Genomic DNA, 25,505 nt, shown 5'->3' with positions numbered 1-25,505 from the left:
GAGGCAGATGGAAAACCGGCTTAAAAACCATCCACAGGCTGGCCGACACGTCGGACCTCGACACTAATCCGCCGGGAGGATTCGTGTCAGGGACCGGCACGCCTTCCTGTCCGGAAAGCAGTGCGTTAGACCGCACAGCTAACCGGGCGGGGTTGTGTATATGTACTAGACGTAGCGTGTTAACTGGAAGCCCTCTGTTCAGACACGACAGGATATGCATTTCATGAACAGGCGGACATGCGTATGGAAATGGACACGAGGCTGCACGGCTGTATCAGATGACGTTACCAGACCAAAGACAGCCGAGTCATCGAACCTTCGATGCTATGTATCGTCACATTGCCGAGACAGGATCCACAGCACCACAGACTGCAGACCCAGGGAGACCACGTGCTGCTTGTACCCCTGACCTGCAAGAGCGAGTTCTAAGGGGTGTCGAAGAAGAGCCAGGTATCAGTACAAGACAAGTGGCCCTAGTCTGTGACAGATCTTGGAGGATACTTCGCCCATGTATCCGTATCATCTTCATTCTGTGCGGGGTGTTACACCTGCCAATCACCCAACAAGGGAGAACTATTGCTAACCTGCCAATCCATTGATGTCTCTTCAGTTCTGTTTACAGACGAGTCAATGTTTTGAAGAGGCGGAACAATAAATTTCCACAACCAACACATTTGGCGTGATTGCAGTCCTCAAGCTACAGTACAAGATAGACATCAGCATCAGTTTAAAATTAATGTGCGGACTAGAATTGTAAGTGATTTTCTGGCAGGGTCATACGTTCTCCCAGGACGTCTTACAGTTGCTGCCTGCAGGGACCTTATTCAGAACATCGCCCAAGACGTACTAGAACATGTGGCCGTAAAAGTAAGAAGAAACCTATGGTTTATGCATGATCGAGTTCCAGTGTATTTCAGTCTCAGTGTTCGAGGCGATAGGTAGATGAGGACCAATTTCATGGCCGGCACCGACCACAGTCCTTCGTATTATTGTCTCTGGGAGCACCTGGATACAGAAACTCTTCATCATTGCGTGATCGAAGCCTGTGACACCATCAGGGAGTATTTGAAGGGTGTGACAGTCCATGATTCGACAAGTGCATGCATGATTAGAAGCAAGAGGGGGAGAATATGTCGAGCGTTTATTATAGGTTTGTGTGTTGATGACGTCCATTCACTTACAATGTAAAGTTCCATTAATAATTCTAAAATAAGGACCTTCGGATATATATTTATATGATTCCAGATTGAGATTTTCACTCTGCAGCGAGGTGTGCGCTGATATGAAACTTCCTGGCAGATTAAAACTGTGTGCCGGACCGAGACTCGAACTCGGGACCTTTGCCTATCGTGGTCAAGTGCTCTACCAACTGAGCTACCCAAGGAAGACTCACGCCCCATCCTCACAGCACACACACACACAGGCAAAGGTTCCGAGTTCAAGCTCCGCCCGGCACACAGTTTTAATCTGCCAGGAAGTTTCATATATTTATATGATTTGTTTTTCTTGTTTTTGTGTAAAGAACCTGATTGCAAAGTTTATAAAGGTATTTTTGAAATATATGTATCTACCGACAGTCAGCAACAGAAATAGTAATGTGGTATCCCCCCCCCACCTCCCACCCCCAGCGTTGCAGCGTTGTCACTTACAAGGGCAGAGAGTGGCGTAGAGCCGTAGACAGAGAGAGAGAGAGAGAGAGAGAGAGAGAGAGAGAGAGAGAGAGCGCACTCTGATAATGGCCCAAAGCACGCACAGCACTACAGCACAGCACACGGAGACAACTGCGCGCGCCACTGTGTTGCGGGATACGTACCGTGGCGGCGAGGCGCTCGGAGCGGTTGGCGGCCTGGTCTGTGGCGCGGATGACGAGCGTGTACTCGCGCAGCGCCTCGTAGTCCAGCGGCTGCTCCAGCGTCAGCGTGCCCGTCAGAGCGTCCACGGTGAAGGAGGGCGCGGCGGCGGCGTCGTGCGCGTGCGCGGGGGCGGCGGCGGCGGCGGCGGTGCCGAGCGCCGCCCCCGGCGCGCCCCGCGACGCGGCGAGCGCCGCCGCCACCTCCTCGGGCGGCGGCAGCTGTCGCACCAGCGAGTAGCGCAGCTCGCCGTTGGCGCCGGCGTCGGCGTCGCTGGCGCTCAGGTTCCAGACGGCCGAGCCGGCGGGCACGTCCTCGGACAGCAGCACGGTGACGGGGTCGTGCGGCCAGCGCGGCGCGTTGTCGTTCACGTCCACCACCTCGACGCGCACCGACACCGCCGAGCTCTGCGGGTTGTTGCTCGACGACGTGTCCAGCGCGCGCACCTGCCGCAGCGGCACAGCGCGAGTCAGCTCCACACTCTCGCCTCTCTTCGGTCTACAAACTTCCTCGATAGCTGACGATATTTTGGCAGTGCAGCCGATCGTCACTTACGCGTGATACTTCATCTGGGCAGACGCGAGACATCTTCAGGTGAGCAATCGGAGACTGTCATCGAAACCTAACGTCGGCTATGTGGGCAGCCGATGTCAGATGAATCGCCTGAGTATGCCTCGCAGGTGCCCGAGTGAAATATCGTAAGAGGCAGTGTGCAACAGCCGGCTACTCTCTCAAATATCATCGACTAATGTCGCCATCTTTTGACCTGGCCAGCATCTTACGAGAAACCGGCGAGCTTTTATCTTTATAAGTCACCATCATTTCAAGAGATTTCATAGTATCCGATCTTGTGCTAATATTATCATCCCTATGTAACCAAATAACCGGTATAACATTTTTTATATATTCTAATCTGTCTGCCCTTACAGTTCTCACCCTTTACTGCTCCTTCTTCATTGACCTGTCCCTCCATTTGGTAAGGAACTTCCATAGATCTCTCCCCACAACTATTCTTTCTATTGCTTCATCATTTCGTAATTTGCCTATATACTTAATGTTTAACATACTTGGAAAATACATTTCAATGAGTCCAGTTTCTGCTCAGATGATGATGATGGCGTGTGACGAGGGCCTCCCGTCGGGTAGACCGCTCGCCTGGTGCAAGTCTTTCGATTGGACGCCAAATCGGCGACTTGCGCGTCGATGGGGATGAAATGATCAGGATTAGGACAACACAACACCCAGCCCCTGAGCGGAGAAAATCTCCGACCCAGTCGGGAATCGAACCCGGGCCCTTAGGATTGACAGTCTGTCGCGCTGACCACTCAGCTACCGGGGGCGGACTCTGCTCAGAATTTCTAACGGTCTATGATTCACTTCCATGTAGTGCTCTGCTCCTGATGTACACTTTCAGGAATCTGTTCCTATTCTTCCTCTTTCATATCAGTGTCAGATCTTTTATTCATGAAACCATTCTCTCTTGTTCAAGCTTACTCTGATACATATTCATTTCAACTCAAGACATGAAAATAGCTCGAAAACTACACATCGGATCAAACAAAGTTATAATTCCAATTTGTTTGTCTCGGAAGGGGACATCCAACGATACCATACTCGACCCGTCACCCCACCACGTGCGTGGGTGGCGGTAGGAGAAGTTTGAACTCTATAGCGACAGCCCCCGCTTTTTATCGCTGATTACGATTTTACAGAAAAATCTACATACGTTTTGGCTCAAGCGATTTCTTCATTTCGCGACAGATGGTGCTGTAATCGGAGTAATAGAAATAGGTACACGATCGTAATTTACAACATGCTACTCAGTGGCCCTTGAATATCCACTGGCATGTGCGCCCCCACCTCCATGCTGCGAGGATAGTACAGGCCAGTATTTCATAATCTGTAATTGAGAACTCTATTTGCAACATCGTATTCTTCCGGCATATCGAACAGGGGATTACTCAACGCGCCACCGTGGCCTTGTAGCGAACTACGACGTATCGTAACAGGCAGTACACTGCGATCGGAGCTTACGTATCGTGCAGATCTAGAACACACAGCGGCTCTAAACATTACAATACTTCCGCAGTGTTTACTACCTGCAAATCTACCTGTCATTTGGATAACAGACCTGTACGTGAACCATGAATATCAAAAGTGAGTGAAATGATGCTGATTTACGGTGAAAGTAAGAGAAATGTTAAGGCTTCTGTTGCCTTGTATGCCGAGCACTTTCCAGCAAAGCTCGCTCTCTTTCGTTCTTTTAGAAGGTTGTGAACGCCTTTATGTCCGGTGACAGCTTACTATCCGGCAGGAAACAAACGTGTTACAGAAGAAGGTAATGAAATAGCTTTAGTACCGTCAGTGCACCACAACCCACGGATGAGCGCACTGCAATTACAGCGCGACTCCCGTATGTCCGTAAGTAGTATCCTCACAATACTGCATTGTCGTAAGTACCGTTCATACGAAGGGTCGCTGCATCAACTTCTCGGCGCCGATATCCATAACTCAGTAGTGTTTTGTGAATTGGGGCGTCAACAAATGCAAACGACCTCCACGTTCTTTGCCGAGATACTATTTCCCAATGAATCTACATTCACAAACCATGGTAGCATTAACTAGCATAACATGCATTACTGGAGTGTAGTCCCCACTGGTTACGGCAGGTTGATCATCAACGTCCTTGGACGGTTAAAGTATGGTGTGACATCATGGGGAACAAACGCATTGGCCCGTATTTTACCGACTGCACGCTGAACAGATCGAACGTTTTTGGAACAGGAACTACCGGTGCTACTGCTGGATGTTCCCCTGGACGTTCGAGAAGTATGTGGTTTCAATATGACGGTTGCCCAGCGCATTACGCAAATGAAGCACGGGAAGTATTAGACTGTGTTTACACTAGCCGGTGGGTCGGCAGAGGTGGCCCTATTATTTGGCCCGCTAGGTCGCCAGATTTGACGACGCCGAAATTCTTTCTGTGGGGATATCTAAAAGATAAGGTATAACAGTAAGTGCCAATAGGCCGTGAGAACATGGGCGTCCGCATCAAAAACGCCTGTACTGGCATTCCCGCATAGATGCTTCTGTCCTGTGAACGGTCATTTCAAAAGCAGATCACTGAGTGTATTGAAGTCGGCGTTACTACGTTTGAACACTTGCTGTAGTTAGAAAAGTAGAGCAGCGTTGACTCGAGCCACGTCCACAGCGGCGCGTCGAGTAATCCTCTCGTTAGATACGTCGGAGGAGTACAACGTTGCGAATGCGGATTCCAATTAGAAGTTATGAAATACTGTCCTGTCCTACCCCTGCAGCGTGGAGGTGGGGTTCCACGTGCCATTCGATATTCAAAGGCCGTTGAGTAGCATGTCGTAAATTACGGTCGTAATCTGAGATAAAAAAAAACAGGGGTCAGCACTGAAGATTTTGAAGTTGCCCCCCGCCACCCATGCACGGGGTGGGGTGTGCGGTTGAATGCGGTATCACTGACTGTCCCCCTCCGAGACAAACAAATTGAAATTATAACTTTTTTTGACCCACTCCGAAGTTATCGAGTTATTTCAATGATCTCACCCCGCCGTCCTGCGTAACATTACTTTCTAGACAGGAAGAATTCTTTCACTTCTCCCATTACTATGCCATTCTCGACTGTGCTTTTAACCAAGCCATCGTTTTCCTTTCCGCCACTCATTTCTTTTTCTTTTGTTTATTTATCTGCAACAGCGCCCTATTAATATAAAATAGCCGAATGACTCGTTTACACACACACACACACACACACACACACACACACACACACATACACACGTACGTACACTGCCCCCTCCCCCTTCCCCCCCCCCCCCACCCCCCACACACACACATTTCTTCTTAGAGGATGGGTGTAGTTCCAGAGCTTTTTAAGATCAACAGTAGATCGGTACTACTTGGCAGCTGACGTTTATAGTTACCGACAAAGACATTCATACCTGGAGTCGAAAAGTGTTTCGTTAACGATAAATGAGACTCTCACAGCACCACCACAGTAAATAAGACTCTGAAGTGATGATGTGGGACATACTATGTGGAAATATGGAAGGACGCTCATGACCACGCAGAAAAATTGACTACCTGGGAGCCACTCAACCGAATTCGTTATGTGTTACAAGAAAAAAAAAACCCACAAGTCTCCAGAGATGGGTCTCGATGTGGAATCTGTGATTTGTGAATATGGGGTCGAGCAGACTTCAGCTCAGTCACGTGTACCATGCAGGACTGAACAAATGCTGATGCCCGAGTACTTGTGGTTGCCAAGTTCTGGTCTGCATTTGTTTCAGATCTGTAGTATTTACTTTTTCCTTAGTTAAAATAAGTGTATTTGTGTTAAAGGTTGTTTCTTCTGACTCTATAAATAAAACAGAATCCAAGAATGGACAGACCAGCTTCGGATTCTTGCGGTGTAAGGATTTTCAGCATGGAGATTTGACTCATAAAGATAGGAGAGCTAATGAGGTAGAGTTTCTGGTCGCTAGCTTCTATACCAGTATCTAGACCTGTCTGCAGTGCCTCATAAGTCGAATGGTTGCGGGTCGTTCCGTCGGGAGGGGAAATTAAGTTCGGTGGCAGCTCTCTGTGCTGTAACATTGCTGTTGGCTAAGTGTCGGCATTATAACCGCCCTCTCTCTTCGACAACATAAACAAAACACACATTCTACTACACGTACTTGCCACAGTGATCAACAGATAAGCTATTCTTCGGATAAAACATTCATTCATGGCGAAGGAAAAGTACCACTGGGAGCAGTTGCAGAGACCCTCGTTAGTTCGCCAGTAAACTAAGAAAGAAAAAAAAGATCTTTCGATTGAGAACTTTCACCACGAATACTGCGTTAGTCCTTGAAGACAATGACTCCGAGGAATGCAACCTTGCGCCGTGCTGAATCGCAAGCAGTACATGGACAACGCCTCGCATATGAAGCCGCCGTGGCACGAATGACAGGCCAAAGGAAATCTGTCACAGGAAGCGATAATTTTCCAGGTAGACTCAAGCTGGAATTCCGTGCAGGAGTGTGTGTTGCTTTGCATGTTGTCACAAAACCACAGGAATGCAAAAAGAGACCATCAGTCGCCTTCTGCGGACTTGATTATAGTACAAGGGAAGCTGAGACGATGAAGAGCGATAACATGCTTTACGCCGCTGAAGATTAATGAAGAAGATACCACTGTCTCCTTATGCATGTCAACATATACGCTATGCATGAATCGCAGAAGTTTACAAAGTTGGAGAAGTGGTAGGCACTTACGATAAAAGAGGCAGTCTGTCAGAATTCGAACAAAAGTAATAACATGGAACTTACAAACTCAACTGTCTTTACTCGTTTTTATCGAGTCGCAATAAACGGTGGAACTGTAGAACCCGAACACAGGTTAGTGGAATTGGAAGAAAAGTTAAGTAACATAAGGTGGATAAAACGGAGTTAGAAGAAGTGGTCGATAAAATGTATTTTTAATGGGTCATTGCAAACAATATTACAGATATTGAAGGAATCTCAAACAGAGTAGCCAGACTTCTTTAAAAAGTAAAAAAATAAAAAGATATTCTACAGAATACAGTCCAGATCTGTACGCCAACGTGGTGACATTCTGATGAGAAGACAGATCTCTACGAGGAGCTACAGGAGCTGATAAATGCCAGAATCTCAAACTAGAAGACGTAAATGGAGGTACTTTAATCATGAACGATCTTGGAGGGAGGAATTCTAAGTGTGAAACTAGAAATGACGAAAATCAAACGCTAGTAGAATTTGTCGAGGATACATTCTTCTTGGCGAAGGCAAGCAGGGAATGAACCTGACAAGGACTAATTGGAATTAAGCCTGAGAACTGCTTGTAAAAGATGGCAGCCCTAAATAACTTATAATTTCAAGTGATCTGAGATGAATAAACTTTAGCTTAAAAGAAAGCAGAAATACAAACAGATTCAACAGGCAAGAAGTACAAAGTGTTAATTAAAGAGAAAGTACAAGGGCCATTTTCTTTCAAGGTTTGATCGGTCGGAAAATGGAAACTACAGTGATAATCCAAAGTGTTTTATTTGGAACATTTAGTTACAGCTTCCACCTGTTTCTCTATACAGCCGCTGCTCCGATTTAGATATTTATCGTGGCGTGGTACCAACTTCGCCACACCTTTGTCACAGAAGGTAGCCGCCTGTGCTTTCCGCCAATTCTCTACTCTAGTCTGCAGTTCATTGATCCTGCCTAATTGCTGACCTCATAGCCAGCAATTCGTGTGAGCAAAGAGATGAAAATCAGAGGGAGCCAGATTCGGGCTGTATGGTGGGTGATCAAACACTTCCCATCGAAAACGCTGCAGAAGCGTCTTTGTTGAGCTGCACTTCGACTGTTCAGAATTACCCTTCGTAGACGAATTTTTCGAATCGCCTGATCCAACACTCTCTGATCACGATCGTCGGCTGACACCCGCTACCTTCCCTGACGGCCTGCATCACAAACGCCTGTACGCTCTGCTTCAAAGTTCCTGCGCCGCTGCCGCACTTTGCTGCCATGCGTGACAGGTTACGTTACGTGGGCTGCATCAAATCAGACGGAAACTCTCAGCATAAAGAAATCGAATGACAGCACGCGCTACTCACTTGGCGACAGACGCTGTTGATCTACGCATCTTTACGTGCTCACTGCGCGATCGACGGGCATACTAGAGGCACTGCGCCGGCCGGTGTGGCCGTGCGGTTAAAGGCGCTTCAGTCTGGAACCGCTTCAGTCTGGAACCGCGTGACCGCTACGGTCGCAGGTTCGAATCCTGCCTCGGGCATGGATGTGTGTGATGTCCTTAGGTTAGTTAGGTTTAATTAGTTCTAAGTTCTAGGCGATTGATGACCTCAGAAGTTAAGTCGCATAGTGCTCAGAGCCATTTGAACCATTTTTAGAGGCACTGCGCCACACATCTACGCAAAGCTTCATCGGATTTTCACTGTGGTCTTAATTTCGCGATCGATCGGACTCGAAATAAAAGCCCTCTCATTTTTTAAGGTGGTGCACCAGATTAAATTAGGTAAGAACTTCAACTTTTTTTTAAACTAACGATTCCACAGTTAATTAACAAAGGTACTACAGGAAAATATGTTGCAGTAACTGCAACCGAGAGAAAACTGTACAAGCATTAAACGATTTCTTTAAATATTTCTATATTTCAAAAGGCGAATTAAAAACGTTATACAAATGAAACAATTTTCTTTCTTCCCTCTTCACTCAGAATTCTGAGTCCTCCTGTCTCGCCTGCATCGAGTATTTTCCCCATTTTCGCTGCTGTCCTAGCATACAGTTACTCTTTGCCCATTCTACTTTATCTTTATTGGCATGAGAGTTAATATTATTATTAGATTTAGTTTTTGTTATTACGTCAAACCATAAGGCTGACACTGTTAAATGGGAGCATACCTGAGGAAACGACCCAAGACATGGTGATGAGCAGAGAAGGTAATATGGGTATATGGCCGGAAATGTGTTCTAAGGGAGGTACACAAACTTGAAAATGGAGATAAAAGACCTATGACAGTGTAGATTTGAATTATAGCACACTTGAGAACACACAAGGCAGGTGGGAATGTTCTGTCTGTAATAAGGTTTTAGCTCCACACTCAGGGGGTGGAGTGCCCGCATATTGAGTCTGAACCAGCGCTGATGGTTCGCTGTCACCGTATCATGGAAATTCCCAGCGCTACCCACAAGCGGGTGCTGTGGAGGTTGACGACAGCGCCTATAGTGAAGGTGGTCCCACCTGTGAATAGCATGGATGACAGAAATCCCAGCACCATCATGACCCGTGCGACGAACCACTGAGAAACCGGCGTCTGCCTTACTCTGTGCTGGTGGGTCACTTGCGTCGTGCTCGTACTGGGGTTCAGCACCTTTAATCTCCATCTTCAACTGGGCGTATCTCCCTTGGAATGCATCCCCATTCTTATGAGCTTTGTCCTTATCTTCTCAGAGATCTTTCCTGAAGTTTGTCCCCATTTACGAAAATCACGCTGTACACAAAATCCGTATTAACAACGACAGTAACATTCCGACTTTATTTCGGATTCTTTCTTTTCTTATCCCGAGTTCTTTCAACCTCTTACACTGTCATTTGTTTCTTGCTTTTCGTGCGTATCCTTCCAAATTTAGTAGTTGCTTCCTAACAGATTCTTTGAGCTATTTACAATTGCTGAATAACATTTATTGCCTTATCTTTCCTTGACGTCTGTAACCCCAACTGCAGTGGCATTTTAAAAAAAAATAAAATAAAATAAACTCTGTACTGTTTCCGTCAGTTAAATAAAAGACACTGAACTTAATGGAAGCAATGGTAATGAAGTCAGTGATAGGTATTGGCTTGATATGATATCAATGACACAGGGTCCACATCCTAGTAAGGTATAAACGTACATTTGCCATGACATATTCATTACAATGCAGCATTTGTTTAAGTAATCAGTTCTCACACATTTCTTAAGGATATTAAAAAATTATCAAGCTTACCTATTACGTAGCCTTCGCAGTTTTCAATTGGTTTTATAAATTTACACGCTACTTCCCATTTTATAACCATCTTTACCGTGCACTCTCAAATAATACCATCGTAAGGACCGGGAGAGGGGTGTGCTGACCGCACGCCCCTCGTATCCGCGTCCTTAGTGAGGATGACACGGCGGTCGGACGGTCCCGATGGGCCACTTGTGGCCTGAAGACGAAGTGCTTTTACCGTGCGCTGCATGCATCACTACTATTTATCTGTTATCCACATTCCCCTCGTAGATGGCGGGCTGGTGGCGGCCAGATATGCACTCTTCAGCCTTACCAAAATACTTCAATGTAAAAAGTGAACTCACATCACACCTCGACGATGATGCAAATTTTTGTGCTTTGTGAAGATGATAGCGGTAATGGCTTCTGGTAACAGTAGGTAAGGTACTTGGATGTGGATGATCGTGGAAAGAATGTAATATGGAAGACGATGTATCAGGTACACTGGGCCAGGAGATGGTAGTCGGGATGAAGAAACTAGAGGATAGGAAGGAATTCAGTTACACGGGAGGAGATTGGGTTGCAGCGTTCATCTGGGGTGCGACAGGTGGGACACATGGTGCCATAGAGACAGGTAGTTACAATTGCTCTGGAAACAGAGGTACAGAATTTAGAGATGAAAGGAAGGTAGAATAACTTAAAAAACTAAAAATCCGCCTCGAATGCGAAAAAAGCACCTAGTGTTAACCTAGGTTTCGGCGTGGATAACTACACCTTCTTCAGAACAACAATAAAATCCACAAGTGCCTAAGAAGACATTTGTCAATGATTAAAAGAACACCAAAGCTATACATTTATAAACGAAAAAAAGTGGAACACAAACAGTACATATGTACAAAGTCAAAACCACTACTTAACTTGATGGTGTTCTTTTAATCCTTGACAAAGGTCTTCTCAGGCACTTGTCGATTTTATTGTTGTTCTGAAGAAGGTGTAGTTATCTACGCCGAAACCTAGGTTATCACTAAGTGCTTTTTTCGCAATCGAGGCGAGTTTTTAGTTTTTTAAGAAATTAACCAACGATTGCTGACGCGCTGCGATGTTGAAGGTTCTTAAAAGGTGGAATAAGCTAGCGGAAAGGAGGCAGCGAGCGAGGGTTTTCGAGGTCGGGGGATGCACCAGGATGCTGGGACTGAGGTTCACATGCAATGCAGGGCTAGATTACAGAAAAGTGTTGTACGTGTTTGAGAAAAGGTGGGAAGTTAATGAGTTGCAACAGGCAACAAATGGGAGAAAAGCAGAAAGGAGGCGGAGTTTAGGTCCTTCGACGATTTGAAAGGAGTGCTAAAACATGGAAGGACAGTTAGAAAGGTGATGATAGAGCAGATGAGATTGGCGCGGCTTGGTCACCATCTTCGACCAACTGTTGCCCTTTCTTTTGGACAGGTGGGGATTCCAAGGTAGTTTTTGACCAAGGGTATTTTGTGTTTCCTTATGTGGACTGAACGCTGAGTAATGTTGTAGGGGGCATAATAATGAAGGGATAGTTTTCTCATTGCTGCTCGCGAGTTTCAGTGTTGATCGAGATCAGCAGAAGTATCAGTGAAGTGTAGGCTTGAGCCTGCAGGACGGGTAGTACAGAGAGGAGAGGGCCTCACCTCTAGCCGGTACTCGGCCTGTGTCTCGCGGTCGAGCTGCCGGGCGACGATGAGCGCGCCGGTGGCGCGGTCCATGTCGAAGCAGCCGCCCTGGCCCGGCGCGCCGGCCGGGCCCTGGCTCAGCGTGTACGTGACGTGCGGACCCGCAGGCTGCCCGTCTGCCGGCGCCACCGTGCCCACCACGTGCCCCACCGGCACGTCCTCTGGCACCTGCCGACACCGAAAACGTTCACAAGTTCCTAAGGGACCAAACTGTTGAGGTCGCCGGTCCCTAGACTTACACACTACTTACACTAACTTACGCTAAGAACAACACACACACACACACACACACACACACACACATGCCCGAGGGAGGACTCGAACCTCCGGCGGGAGGGCCGACACCAGCTCACACGGTTTAACCCCGAAACTTGTCGAGCTAATTAAAAGGTACGCACTGCGCACCACCTGAAGCCAATACCGCATAGAGGAGATCTGCTACATCAGAAAATCATCTACAGCTAAGCTAAAAAGCAGGAAGTTTTCAAGTCACCTGTATGGCATAGGACTTCGTGAGACATACTGTAAGCAGGCTGTTTAGGTTCTTATGCTGGTAACGCCATGTAGCGCTCTATATGAAAATCACTGGCTGTGCTGTGTGCAGTCTGTGGCTGGTTTGCATTGTTGGAATGTTCGCCATTGTAGCGTTGGGCAGTTGGATGTGAACAGCGCGTAGCGTTGCGCAGTTGGAGGTGAGCTGCTAGCAGTGGTGGATGTGGGGAGAGAAATGGCGGAGTTTTGAGAGCGGATGATCTGGACGTGTGTCCATCAGAGACAGTAAATTCGTAAGACTGGATGTCATGAACTGCTATATATATTATGACTTTTGAACACTATTAAGCTAAATACCTTGTTTGTTCTCTATCCAAATCTTTCATTTGCTATCAGTAGTTAGTGCTTTCAGTAGTTTGAATCTTTTATTTAGCTGGCAGTAGTGGCGCTCGCTGTATTGCAGTAGCGAAGATTTTTGTGAGGTAAGTGATTTGTGTAAGGTATAGGTTAATGTTAGTCAGTGCTATTCTTTTGTAGGGACTGTTGAAAGTCAGATTGCGTTGCGCTAAAAATATTGTGTGTCAGTTTAGTGTTGATCAGAATAGGTAAAGAGCGAAATGTGAGAGTACGTTCAGTTCTGCTCAGCTGTTTGAAAATCAAATAATGTAAGAGGTTTATCAGCACAGTAATTCATTAATTTTTCTAAGGGGACGTTTCAATACTACTGTGAGTGTGCAAGTGAAACACTTACAGATGTCAAGGCTGTTACGAATCCAGCAAGAAGAGGTCCTGGACATTCCAGTTAAGAAAAATATACACCTCGTAGTTTCCACCAGTACTCTACTGCAAGCGGAAGCAGCTTTCACCTGTGCTCTAGTCATAAAATAACTCACAAAAATAACTGTAGTGCTTGTTCGCAAACAAAATCTTAAGGTGTGCTTAGCAAATAACGAAAAAATAATTAAATTGGAACCCCTTCTGAAAATTTCGGTTGTAATGATTACGATATGATATGCTACCACAGCTATAACTATCTTTTACCATCGCAAAACTTGAATTAAATTACTCATCGCTACTGCATCACCTATTTCAAGAACTTAATTGAACTTGTTATTCTAGCTGTGTGTTTTACGTAAAAATGTTTCTTTGGGGCCCCTTATTGCTTCGTTTTTCTCTTAAGTGAACTGCAGTTTTAGAGACTGTTACACAAGACGCATTTCGCTATTAATTCTCCCTTCTGCACATTTTGAAGCCAACAGGTTTTTTCCTCATTGCTGGAAGAGGCTGAAGGCGAGAAAACGTACTTCCATCTTCGCCATCCTGGTTCTTCTCTTGCTGCTTCACAGCCATAGCGAAACTTGCATGAGAGCAATGTGTGCTAAGTTCTACAAAAGCAAAATGATTTGTTCATATTTGCCGTTACATTGCTTGAGAGAACCAGTCAGTACATTATTTTTCATTATAAAGCATCTTTCCGTCAATACATATATTGTTTATTGGCCATACTAGTTTCCATAGACGTAATTATTGTCAAAAGGTAATACAAACGGGATTTCAAAGTGTTTCCATCAAAAGTCTAGGGGGAAAAAACTTTTGTTAGAGAAAAAAATATTCGCTGGCGTTCTCCAGCAACACTACGCATCGTTTTGTATTTGCTACACTTCTGAAAAGAGGTGCGTGAATGTGTTGCCAGCAGTTCAGTCACGTGATCCGTATGAAAAGGAATAGGCACAGGTAAATAAAAGTTCCTGATTCGCTCCTTAAAAAAATGTTTCTCCCCTTGAAGACACTCATTCTTCAGACTTTTTTTTTTATTGAAAATCACTATCAGCTAACTGGCGTAGATACCTGGTTAGTACTTCCTGCTAGTTTGTTGAAATCTCGTTGTCCCAGGTTCGGCCAATACTAAAGGACGCCTAGCGTCGCCGAGAGTCGTCAACGGCAGTTTTCTCTCTAACAGGCGTTGTTCCCCAAGACGTGTGCTACAATACGGTTGCTAGTCGTTTGATGCAAAGACTTTGCAACGGTCTGGATGTTTCTTGGCCGATGGTTACGCCAAAACAGGATGCGACTCAAAGTCTCACTGAGACTGCTATTCCGATTTCGTTGTTAGACGATCAGCGTGTTGCAAAGGTTAGAAACTGCTGTTGGCTTTTCTTTCGTATTTGTAATTTCCTTATTGCCATATTTGTGAACTGTGTTTCGTCACAAATAATTTTTATAGACTTCTCATTCTAGCACAATTTTATTTAATTAGTGGGCGAGTAGCCGAGCTCGTCCAAGCCAGTATCGATAGTAGAATGTGTCAAGTGATTTCATGAAATCTGTATGCACAAAATGGTACATACCATCAGCCTTCTCCAACGCTAGAGAAATGCCGCGTCTTCCCCGTCGGAGGGCAGGCAGACAAGAGGTGGAGGTGCGGATACATGTAATGTGGCAACAAACACAAGTACCGCCCCGACAATACGAGGTTTTTGTCTTCCTGCCACAGCAGCTGCACGCAAACAGTTGGCAGTAAAAACCATATTAGAATTGTATAGAAGCGGACCGACAATGGCGCTGAGAGCTCCATCCCGTGATAGGCGGCAAACGGCCGGTGCGGGCACGCTACACTACACGTGGGCAGGCGGAGCCATTGTCGCCGGCAGGCCGAGGTGCTCACGGTGAAATATCAGCGCGGCAGCCCCATCTGGCTCCCGGAAAGGGCGTCCTTACCAAACGGCAGCACAGGGGCAGGGAGAGGGGGAGGAGGCGCTGAGCGCGACCGAGCGCTGCTTCCCCACCAGTCGACTAGGAGAGTGATACCTCGGGACACCGAGGCACGACTGTCTGCTTTAAAGATACAAGTGCGTAAACGCTTCAGCGAGCTAAAGGCAAGGAGGACTCAGTAAAAAAGTTCTGTACTTAGAAAAAAACGGTTGCTAGAGCTTCATGATAATCACAAATATCTTTCATAAATAGACGAGAGACTGGTATGGTATATCTCACAGTTTTGGTGTCAGGCTGTAACACAGCACTTCCAGCCATGGCGGCTGTTAGGGACTCCAGAGGTGGTTTCCAGCATTCTGTGAATTTTGGCTTTGTCCAGCCTGGAGTTATTTGGTTTGTCTTTCCTTGATCCTCCTAAAGTGCATGTCTGAAAGAACAGACACTGTTGACGATCTACAGTTGTACGAAATACTTCGAAATTAATTCACTTCCTCTAATTTCCTTGACATCGGCTGTATCAGGTACAAATCTGCTACCCAACAGTGACTACAAAAATCTTTGTCAGATCCCGGATTTCCACCTTATCGCGAGCGGTTGCCTGAACCACTTCGGCTATGGTAATCTACTCGATTTACGGTATACAGACGTAGACAATGTCATATAGAAGTTTCGGTCGGACTGGGGAACGTGCACGGATAGCCGAAGTGGTTAAGGCGACCGTTGGAGATAAACGGGAAATCCAGGTTCGAGTCCCGGAACGGCACAAATTTTCAAATGTCAGTATTAGGTAGTAGATCTATACGTAATACAGGTCACATCAAGAAATTCGCAGGCGGCGAATTAATGTCGAAGTAGCTCTTAATGTGGGATGTGGTCAGAGGTTACGAGGCCGGCTCAGGGCCTGGTGACTTGCCCATGACGGCAAGCATTCTTCAGTATCTGCTGAAAATAAAAGTCCTCGCAGAAAGCGGCTCTTTCCAGAGGAGGGTTAGAAGCGGGAGACCGAAATGATCAACAAGAATGCTTCCAATCTGCTTCTGGAATTAAACGGCTGAAAGGCCTGATTGTCAAAACATTTGTCGGGAACTGTTCCGAGATAGCGAAATCGAAGAACAGGTCAGCAGCAACTTGTGTGTGAACGAGACGTGGGCTTTGTTGAGAGCAGGTGGTGTTGTGGTAGTAATACAGATTTCTCAATGCGGTGGTCAGTGATCCAAAGTGATCAACGAAGCAATGCCTAAAGCACGGGAAATTTACAAGAGTTTGCAACTGCAAATTTGACGAATGTTTACCGGTATTTATAGGCACATCTGAGGCTTACACTGTGGCCGTGTGGTTGTTAGAAAGAGGCCCGTATCACATCGTGGAGTCACTGCCTAGCTGACAGTGGTATGTTATGGAAGTGACGGGTTTGACGAGCCCTGCGACGTGCCGAGACAATGCAAGTTCGGTGTTTACGGTTCTGTTGAAGCATTGGGTACAGAACGCTACTTATCGCCGACGAGGATAAATAAGGAAATCTACCACAGTCTTTTCGGCGGTATTGTCTCGGCATTCACCAGAACTAATTTAGGATACAGCGCACACCCTTATTTAGAATGGCCAGACAAAGAGATAGCCCCAGAACCTCACAAATTAGTTCATCGTCTTAGCCGCTGCAACACCCTCGGCCGATATGCCGAAAAATAGTACGCCGGATTACTTGGAGGTAGGGAGGGAAGAAGAGGGAGAGGGAGAGAGAGAGAGAGAGAGAGAGAGAGAGAGAGAGAGACAGACAGAAGGAGAAACGTTATTTCTCACTTCGTCTCACCCGTGAGATTCTGTAGTAAGGGTGTTTACGCAGTGGCATGACTTTTCCAGAGGGTATTACTTCGTGCAGAACGCAGATATCGATGGGGATGTGGGCTCCCGCGTTTACGTCCCGCAAAGTGCGAGTGAGTGCAGCAATTTGAGCGTCCGCGACGCAGATGACTGTAAATATCTCTGACGCAAGGCAGTGCCGCTCTCAATTAGCGGCGGATTCCGATAGTTATGGCGGCAGAGCGTGGCGTGTCTTTGTTCTCGCTTCTCTCGGAACGGTGCACGGCGCAAGATCGCTCGCCGACCTAAACTCGCGCCCTTTTCCCGCCTCCTGTTCTTCTTACCTTCTTTTTTTTCCCCCGTGGTCCGCCGTGCGTGTATATATCTCTGTCGCGTTGTCGCTACGACAGTTATGGCGTGTGGAATTTGCGAAGCATCCGCCGTTCAGCGCCCTTAATTTTTGTTTTTACGCTCCTTCCGTTCGGTTTCTACGCAGACAATGCGTTGCGCGATCCTTTGTACTGTTCTTAATTGCGTAAAAAGTTGTGCTTGGAGTATTATAACTAATGGCGAAACATGCCGATATTTTGGTGAAGAGATGTGAATCTTCTCACTCCTTTGTTCTCTGATTGCTTAATCCAAGGGTAATTTTGAGTGTGGAGACGCCGCAGAATAGCTCATAACTGACTTCGTTATTATCCGAGGGAAGACGCACTTTATGGTTTTCCCCAATTTGTTTCTTTACCCAGTTCCTTTTACCTTAGCTAGGTTTGAAAGCGTTTGTGAAAAACAGTTGTACGTACAATACTGAACATGCACCAGTCATTACATTATCAGAGTCTCGGCAACGTCTATATGTCACTTGCCTGAGGTATTTCTGCGCTCTTGGCTTTATGACAAGTTACTAGACTGTACTTTCTGCACTGCAAACAGAAGTAGTTGACGTATTACCTTACATTAAAGCGGATAATTACTTCCAATGCCCTGTCAGAGGACACGTAGCAGACATAAAGTTAGCGGGCGTTTCACGTTTTCCCGCTGATCAGACAAGATGAGTGCCAATACATTCCCCTCGTCATATTTAGTATTCCCAAGTGCCATTTCTGGTTGTATCGTTTTGATGTAACTTGGTCTGAGCTTGAAGAACTAGTTCACAATTTTTTTCTGGTGTCCTAGTACAGCTCAGGTCCCCTCCATGTTTTCATTGCGCGTGTTCTTTACTCGGCGTGTGTTTTTCTTCTTCTCCTTCGAAACAATGTCGATTGTTTTATCACAGGCCTCAAACGTACACAGTGTAGTGTAGTAGTGTAGAGGTCTGTTTTGTGTTCAGGCAACTAAATAACAAGACTGTAAGATTCACAGTCTGCTACCGCATTAAACTCGTTTATGCGAAAGGCAACTTACTAATTGTATAGCTACAACTATTTGATGTTGTCGAGCGTCCTATGGCAGAATAGATGGCTTATGACTGATCCACTGGGGCAGAAGTCGACTTTAGTAAACAGGGTCTCCAACTAACGAAAACTTGTAAAGAATGCTATGTAGTCGTGCTTTTTGTACTATAACTAATTGCCGTACTATAAAGAGATGATTACTAAAATAGAGCAAATTTCTCAAAATTAGAACATAACCAGATTCAATAAATATATGGCACCATGGATATGGCTCTATTCTATCTGCTTCATGTAACTGCAACTATACTAACCCCATACAAACCATATACACAAGGGCGTCAGTATCAACAAGACATCGAAAATAACAAGGAATATTCAACATGACCAATAAAATACAACAAGCGTAAGTCCACTTCATCTGGAAACATCGCAGAGGTACCCCACGCAGTCCTTAATCCCACCAGAATCCGATCTTTAGTCTTTTCTGATGGCGTCTTCACTTCCACCGCCTCTTGGTGCAACGTTGTTCGAAGCCTACTTACATTTCTGTTCTGCAGTATACGTCAAAAAAGACTAACCCACAGTGAAAGCTGTACGTGTCTCACCCTTGCAGCTCACCAGCACTCTCAGGAGCTCATTAATCCTTCCCCTAAAACGAAACACTGTGAACTAGAAACTGTAAACGCGCACCTTCCCTTGAATGTTTCTCGTTTACTGTTTGTTTCTGCCGAGATCTTTACTCATTGGAAAATTTGTCAGCTTCAAGAACTGTTGTCGCCCAAGCGTTTTGTACGTGATGTACTCAATAGATCTGTTACACTTCCGCAGAGCTTTCTCAGTAAACTGTTGGCCATTCGCCTCCGCTACTACCGACTGCAGATGATCCCTCCATTTGATAGTGTTTCGCAATGTTACATGTAGATGTTTCATCTTAGTTTCTGAGTTAAGATGCATACCGTTTGTAATGTTTTTGGCTAATTGAGTCTATGCTCAGATCCGTCAATGTCAAACATGAGTTTGCTTTATTGGGACACAGTTATTCCAGGTAAACAATGCAGTGTGTGGAAGCTGTACTGTTGTGCAATACGGGATGAACTCAACTTGGCGACACATACTGTGTAGCGATTACGTGCTGAGTACGTGCTCCATCACGTGAAACGACTGAGAAACATCTTTTCTCGTCTGCCATTCGCTGTCTAGCGCATGCCCTTATCAGGAAGCGTTGCGTTTTCTGTCCTCTGATTGGCTGTTTTGAGGAGAGAGACTCCAGATGGTCACGACGCGAAGGGATGGCGTCAGTCTGAGGGTGAACGTTTGTGTAGAAAGGTGTGGGAGGGTGTATTTTATTATATTTCATCTGTGTACCATAATTTTAAAGTGCTTGTGATAATTTTGATTTTATCCATATTGGATGAGAGGTCTTGGTTGTGAATGTCAATGTTAAAAAATATATCGGCTCATTTACTTGTTTATAGTTTAAAAACACTAAGATTGAGGCATTTCGGAAGTCAAGCTTCCATCATCAGAATAATAAAAAGTAAAAGAACCTGTTAAAACTGGCTAAAATGGGACATGCACCGGGAACAATAAAATTGATAATAAAATTAAAACATCGTGGCTGCAACAAGGGAAGTAGCCACGATGTTTTAATTTTATTATCAATTTTAATGTTCCTTGTGCATGTCCCATTTTAGCGAGTTTTAACAGGTTCTTTTACTTTTCATTATTCTGATGATGGAAGCTTGAGTTCCGAAACGCGTCAGTCTTAGTGTTTTTACACTATAAACAAGTGGTTGAGCTGATATATTTTTTAACATTGCTTGTGATAATATCGCACGAGGATAGCTGTGGTGAATAAGAAGTATTACAGTGTCCATACACATTAGCAGTAGGTAAGTAGCCTAAATGTAGCGATCCTCACTATAGTCACGACCTTGCCACATCTTTTGCGGAAGGGACACAACTGCAGAAGACGCAAGACTTATGGAAAGAAAATTCGCGAAGTGTGACCGAAGTGTATATACGTAACGCTCATGTGAAATGTCTGCTTGTTACGACCACACCACGTCACTTTGTTTTCAGATAGACTGGTGGACCATCAGTAACGGTGGGTGAAGCTTTAACAATGCCAGCCACTCTTGCTGGCGAAATGTCAGAAAAATAACCAAACAAACTTCGGCCGAAGGATACGAGACAGATGTCAACAGGCAGTTTGTCAATAACTGGCCACGAAAGCCTTAACAGTTTTGACACTCGGAACTGTTTTTGTCCTGATAATCGCAGACATCGTGTTTGGAATGCCTCCGACGCTGTCCCACATGTGCAAACAAAGCCGTGTGGGCAGATATTCTGGGGCGTCATTTCGTGGGTCACCGTGCACCTATCGAGTGTCTCGCAGGAAATCACACTGCTCTATGGTGCGGGGACGAGATTCTGGAACCAATAGCGGGATTGTGTTGCCAACATTTTGGTGGTAATTTCATCTTGATGTATGATAACTCGCGTGATCACCGTGCTGTTTTCCCGAATACGTTCCTTCGTCACGCCAGGATCACGAGGATGGGCTGTTCTGCCTACTCCCTGGACGTTAACCCAATCGAACATGTATAAGGTCGATTGTAACGATCTGTGTTTGGATGTCGACAGTGAACACCTACTCTGTGCGAATTGCGAACACTCGCTACTGAAGAGTGGAAGAGTTTCGTCCAGGACTGGTTTGATGATGTCTTTGGATTATTCAAAACTGCATCCGAACAAGAGGATGTCCCACCACATACTGAATTTGAAACGCATATGCAGGGTGGCCCAACTAAAAGTTTCAGCGCAAATATCCCTGGAATAACAATAGATATTGAAAAACGAGTCTCGCGGGTATGAATGTAGGGCAGAGACACTATGAAACACTCTAAAACGTAAGCAAATATTATTTTCAACACAGAGTTATTTTTTATGGGGGCACCCCATATTATTTCTTACACAGTCAGTAATATGAAAAATTACAAAAAGAATGGCGTTGATTGCATTGCAATACGTCAATTACATGCTGAGAAATTGCAAAGCGAAAGGTGCAAGTGTGACCCCCACGTTGCTCGTAATCGCGATGTGACTGACTTACTACGATGCAGCAAACTCTGTACTTATTGCTACTGTTACGATGTAAACTGGAAACAATACAGATGTCCAGACACAATGAAAAATAAGAAACGATTTAGTCGGTCGTGCTTTATTGATCTTTACTACCGTACGAGAATAGACGCAACAGTAACGAAAATCCGAATATCACCAGCCAGGGTAAACATATTTTATTGCTGACCAAAGATCTAACAGAGGGGTAAATGGTAGTTGTACGTAGTTGTGTGACTGGACAGCTGTATCGCTTCCAGTTAACTTAATAGCAATAGCAATAAGTGCAGCGTTCGTTGCATCGTAGTAAGTCAGTCACATCGTGATTACGAGCAACGTGGGGTTCATACTTGCACCTCGGGATGTGCAATAGTGGCACGTTTCGTTTATTTCAAGCATCAAATTCGCTTTGCAATTTCTCAGCATGTAATTGACGTATTGCAATGCAACCAATGCCAATCTTTGTGTAATTTTTCATATTACAGATTCCGCAAGAAATAATACGGGGTGTCCATTTATGAAAACGTAAGTCTGCGTTGAAAATAATATTTTCTTACATTTTAGAATGTCTCACAGTATTTACTTTCGCGAGTCCCTGCCTTAGACTCATACACGTGAAAGTCGTTTTTCAATATCTATTGTTGTTCCAGAGACATTTGCGCTGGAACGTTTAAGTGGACCACCCTATATACGCATGCCTCAGAGCCAATTTTTGTTTTCTGTGCCAAGATTTTGGAAATGAAGAGGTGACGCAAGACTTTTGTGGCTTCGCTACTCACCCTGAAGACGAGGCTGGAGCTGGTGAAGGTGGGCCTGTTGTCGTTGAGGTCGAGCACCTCGACCCGCAGCAGGCGCACCGCCTGGCGCGGCGGCTTGCCCCCGTCGGTGGCGGCCACGGCCAGCCGGTAGATGGCGCGCTCCTCGTGGTCCAGCACGGCCCGCGTGCGGATCACGCCCGTGACAGGGTCCACCGAGAACACCCCGGCGCCGTCAGAGTCACGGCCCTGCGGCAAGCCAGAGCGCGCACTCACAGACACCGCTCTCGTCTCGCAAACCGCATAACTGTTCAGTATTATCGTTCCTCTCGTCGAATTCCGAAGCCCTCGCCCATATCGAACACCAGCGATCGCAGGAACAGTAGTATTTCCTCTGTCACACCTACACCGTCAAACCACACTGCATACCCTCTTCTAACAATACTTCAACAGGCTCCCCCTGGCACAGAGTGACATCGGCTAGACACTTATCCATTCTATGAAATAATTCATCCTTTCCTATTTTACCCCACACCTGGGGTGCCACCTACCCTACAATTTTCCTACTCCTTCCCTCTTCATACTATGGCCCAGCCACATCTCAGCCTCCTCCTATAACTTTGCTGTGTTCTAACATACCCTTCTCTCCCCCCCCCCCCCCCCCAGTTCCCCACTACATTACTTCATTACTTGACCCCTTTGTTTACACCCTCCTACTGTGGTCCTATGTATCCTCTAACCTCCACTCTAGAAACTTATTCTCTTTACCTTTCTTCGCCATTTTTTGATGTTTTCTCTTGAATGTAAAAAAGGAAACTGGTTTTTCTTGTCATAGAAAACACCGTCCTTCCCCCTCTCCTTATTGTGGGCTAGGGGAGTGAAAAACTGTAAGGAAAAAGGAGGCAAATGATCTTTATTACAGAATATAGCAAGTTATTTCATAATGGGCTCAGACTCTATTCAGCGCTGTCTTTACCATCAGATTTCCAGAAAACCAATACGGAAGAAATAAGAAGTGGATATAGAAAACGTGGATGATCATAGCGTTAGTATAAAAGACAAAATGAAGAACAAATTAAGAGATATAAGAAGAAATGATGATGCAAAATAGCATAACGTATGCGGAGACCCCTGGTATGCAAACCAATTGGGAGCAATAAAATGTATAGATACAGAAACACAAATTCCTGTAGAGCAGAGTTCTAAATTACCATTACTTTTCTCTAACATGAGCGTCGTAGAAATATGAAGAAGGTGATACAAAATTTAAGAAGACGAATAAACGTTACGATTCGCTAGCGGAGGAAAGAAGAGACGACTTACAAGTCCTACTGATTGAAATAGGCACCGTACTTATGGGGCAAGGAAACACAGAAATAGAACAGAAGAGCGACTTTGTTATCATCAGAATTCTGGTATACACAGTCCCCAAAGGAGTAAAAGTACTATTGTTGTATGCATGTAGTGAGATTACAAGGTAATGCCAAACAAGAAAATTACAAATGTATATGGGTGGGGGTGAAGAACGTGTTGCTAAAAAAAGGGAGAGAGGTTGCACGATATAGGACATTTTTATAAATCGTCTGCAGTCTGCTAAAGTAATTAAAATGTTGATGTATTTAACAGTAGCGTGGAACAGAGGAAAAAGTTGCTGAAGCAAAATGTGGGGGACGTGGAATGTGCGGGAAATCACAGGAAATGCGATGCTGCAGAAGGATGTCAAAGATTAAATAGACATATTGAAGTACGAACTGAAGAGGTCCTAAAATGATTTTGGCGGAAATAAGTATATGGAGAATTGAGACCGTAAGAAGGGAGTAGCTAAATCAACCAGGAGCCTCCTCTAAGAGAAGTAGTAGCGTTGGGGAACAGTTGCACGTTCGAGACATGAAGTACAAGGAACTCGCGTGACGGGAAGCCAGGCGGCGCGGCCGGGGCACTCACCGTGAGCAGGGAGTAGGTGACGGAGGCGTTGGCGCCGTCGTCGCGGTCGACGGCGCGCACGCGGCCCACCTCGGTGCCGGGCGGCTGCTCCTCGCGCACCGACACCACGTCCTCGCGCGGGTCCACCAGCTCGGGCGAGCAGTCGTTGACGTCGGTGACGCGCACGCGCACCGCCACGCGCGCGCTGCGCGCCGGCGCCCCCTGGTCGCGCGCCTCCGCCACCAGCTCGTACGAGGCGCGCGCCTCGCGGTCCAGCGGCTCCCGCGTCACCACCTCGCCTGCGCACGCACCGGTCGACAAGTAAACAGCCTGCTCGTCGACATTATCACTCGACCGAAAACACACTTGACCTCTCTGATCTAATAGAGAGCGTCATGACGGATACAGGGATAGTGAACACAAGGTCATTGTAGCGAGGCTCAAAACCACTATAAATAAACGAAAAAGATATCTATTTAAAACAGCAGATAAATATTCCCTTGATGCCTTCCTAAGAGATAGTCTCCATTCCTTCCGAGCTAATTATGTAAGTGTAACCAGATATTGCTCAAATTCAAAGATACAGCATCGACAGCAATAGATAGATTCGTACCGCATAAGTTAATAAGAGGCGGGACTGATCCACCGTGGTACACAAAACAAGTCAGAACACTGTTGCAGAAGCAACTAAAAAAGCATGCCAAATTCAGCAGAACGCAAAATCCCCAAGAATGGCTAAGTTTCACGGAAGTTCGAAATTTAGTGTGGACGTCAATGCGGGATGCTTTTAATAGTTTCCACAATGAAATACTGTCTCAAAATATGGTAGAAAACTCAAAGAGATTCTGGTCGTATGTAAAGTACACCAGTGGAAAAAAACAGTCAATACTGTCACTGTGCGATAGCGATGGAAATGTTACCGATGATGGTGCCACTAAAGCGGAGTTACTAAATACAGTTTTCCGTAATTCCTTCACGAAAGAAGACGAAGGAAATATTCCAGAATTAGAAACCAGAACAGCTGTTAGCACGAGTGACATAAAAATAGATATCTTAGGTGTTGCGAAACAACTCAAATCACTTCAGAAATGCAAGTTTTTCGGTCCAGATGGTATACCACCAGGTTCCTTTCAGAGTATGCAGACACAATAGCCCCTTTCTTAGCAATCATATACAACCGCTCACTTGACGAAAGGTCTGTTCCTAAACACTGGAACGTAGCATTGGTCACACCAATATTCAAGAA

The 25,505-nt window shown here is 45.6% G+C and overlaps 1 protein-coding gene across 1 annotated transcript in view; it reads right to left on the bottom strand.

Moving 5' to 3' along the window:
• Positions 1–25,505, bottom strand: part of LOC124803270 (protein dachsous) — a 334,804-nt gene that overhangs the window by 136,518 nt on the left and 172,781 nt on the right. The window contains exons 9-13 of the mRNA XM_047264453.1: positions 24,281–24,558; positions 22,361–22,585; positions 12,019–12,228; positions 2,067–2,296; positions 1,814–1,967 (exon numbers count right to left, since the gene is read on the bottom strand). Coding sequence (XP_047120409.1) covers positions 1,814–1,967; positions 2,067–2,296; positions 12,019–12,228; positions 22,361–22,585; positions 24,281–24,558 — 1,097 coding nt within the window. The remainder of the gene's footprint in view (positions 1–1,813; positions 1,968–2,066; positions 2,297–12,018; positions 12,229–22,360; positions 22,586–24,280; positions 24,559–25,505) is intronic.

The sequence above is a fragment of the Schistocerca piceifrons genome, chromosome 6, assembly GCF_021461385.2.
Source record: "Schistocerca piceifrons isolate TAMUIC-IGC-003096 chromosome 6, iqSchPice1.1, whole genome shotgun sequence".
In the NCBI taxonomy this organism is placed as follows: Eukaryota; Metazoa; Arthropoda; class Insecta; order Orthoptera; family Acrididae; genus Schistocerca; species Schistocerca piceifrons.
Note: the sequence above shows the minus strand (reverse complement) of the source record. Positions and strands in the feature narration are given on the sequence as shown.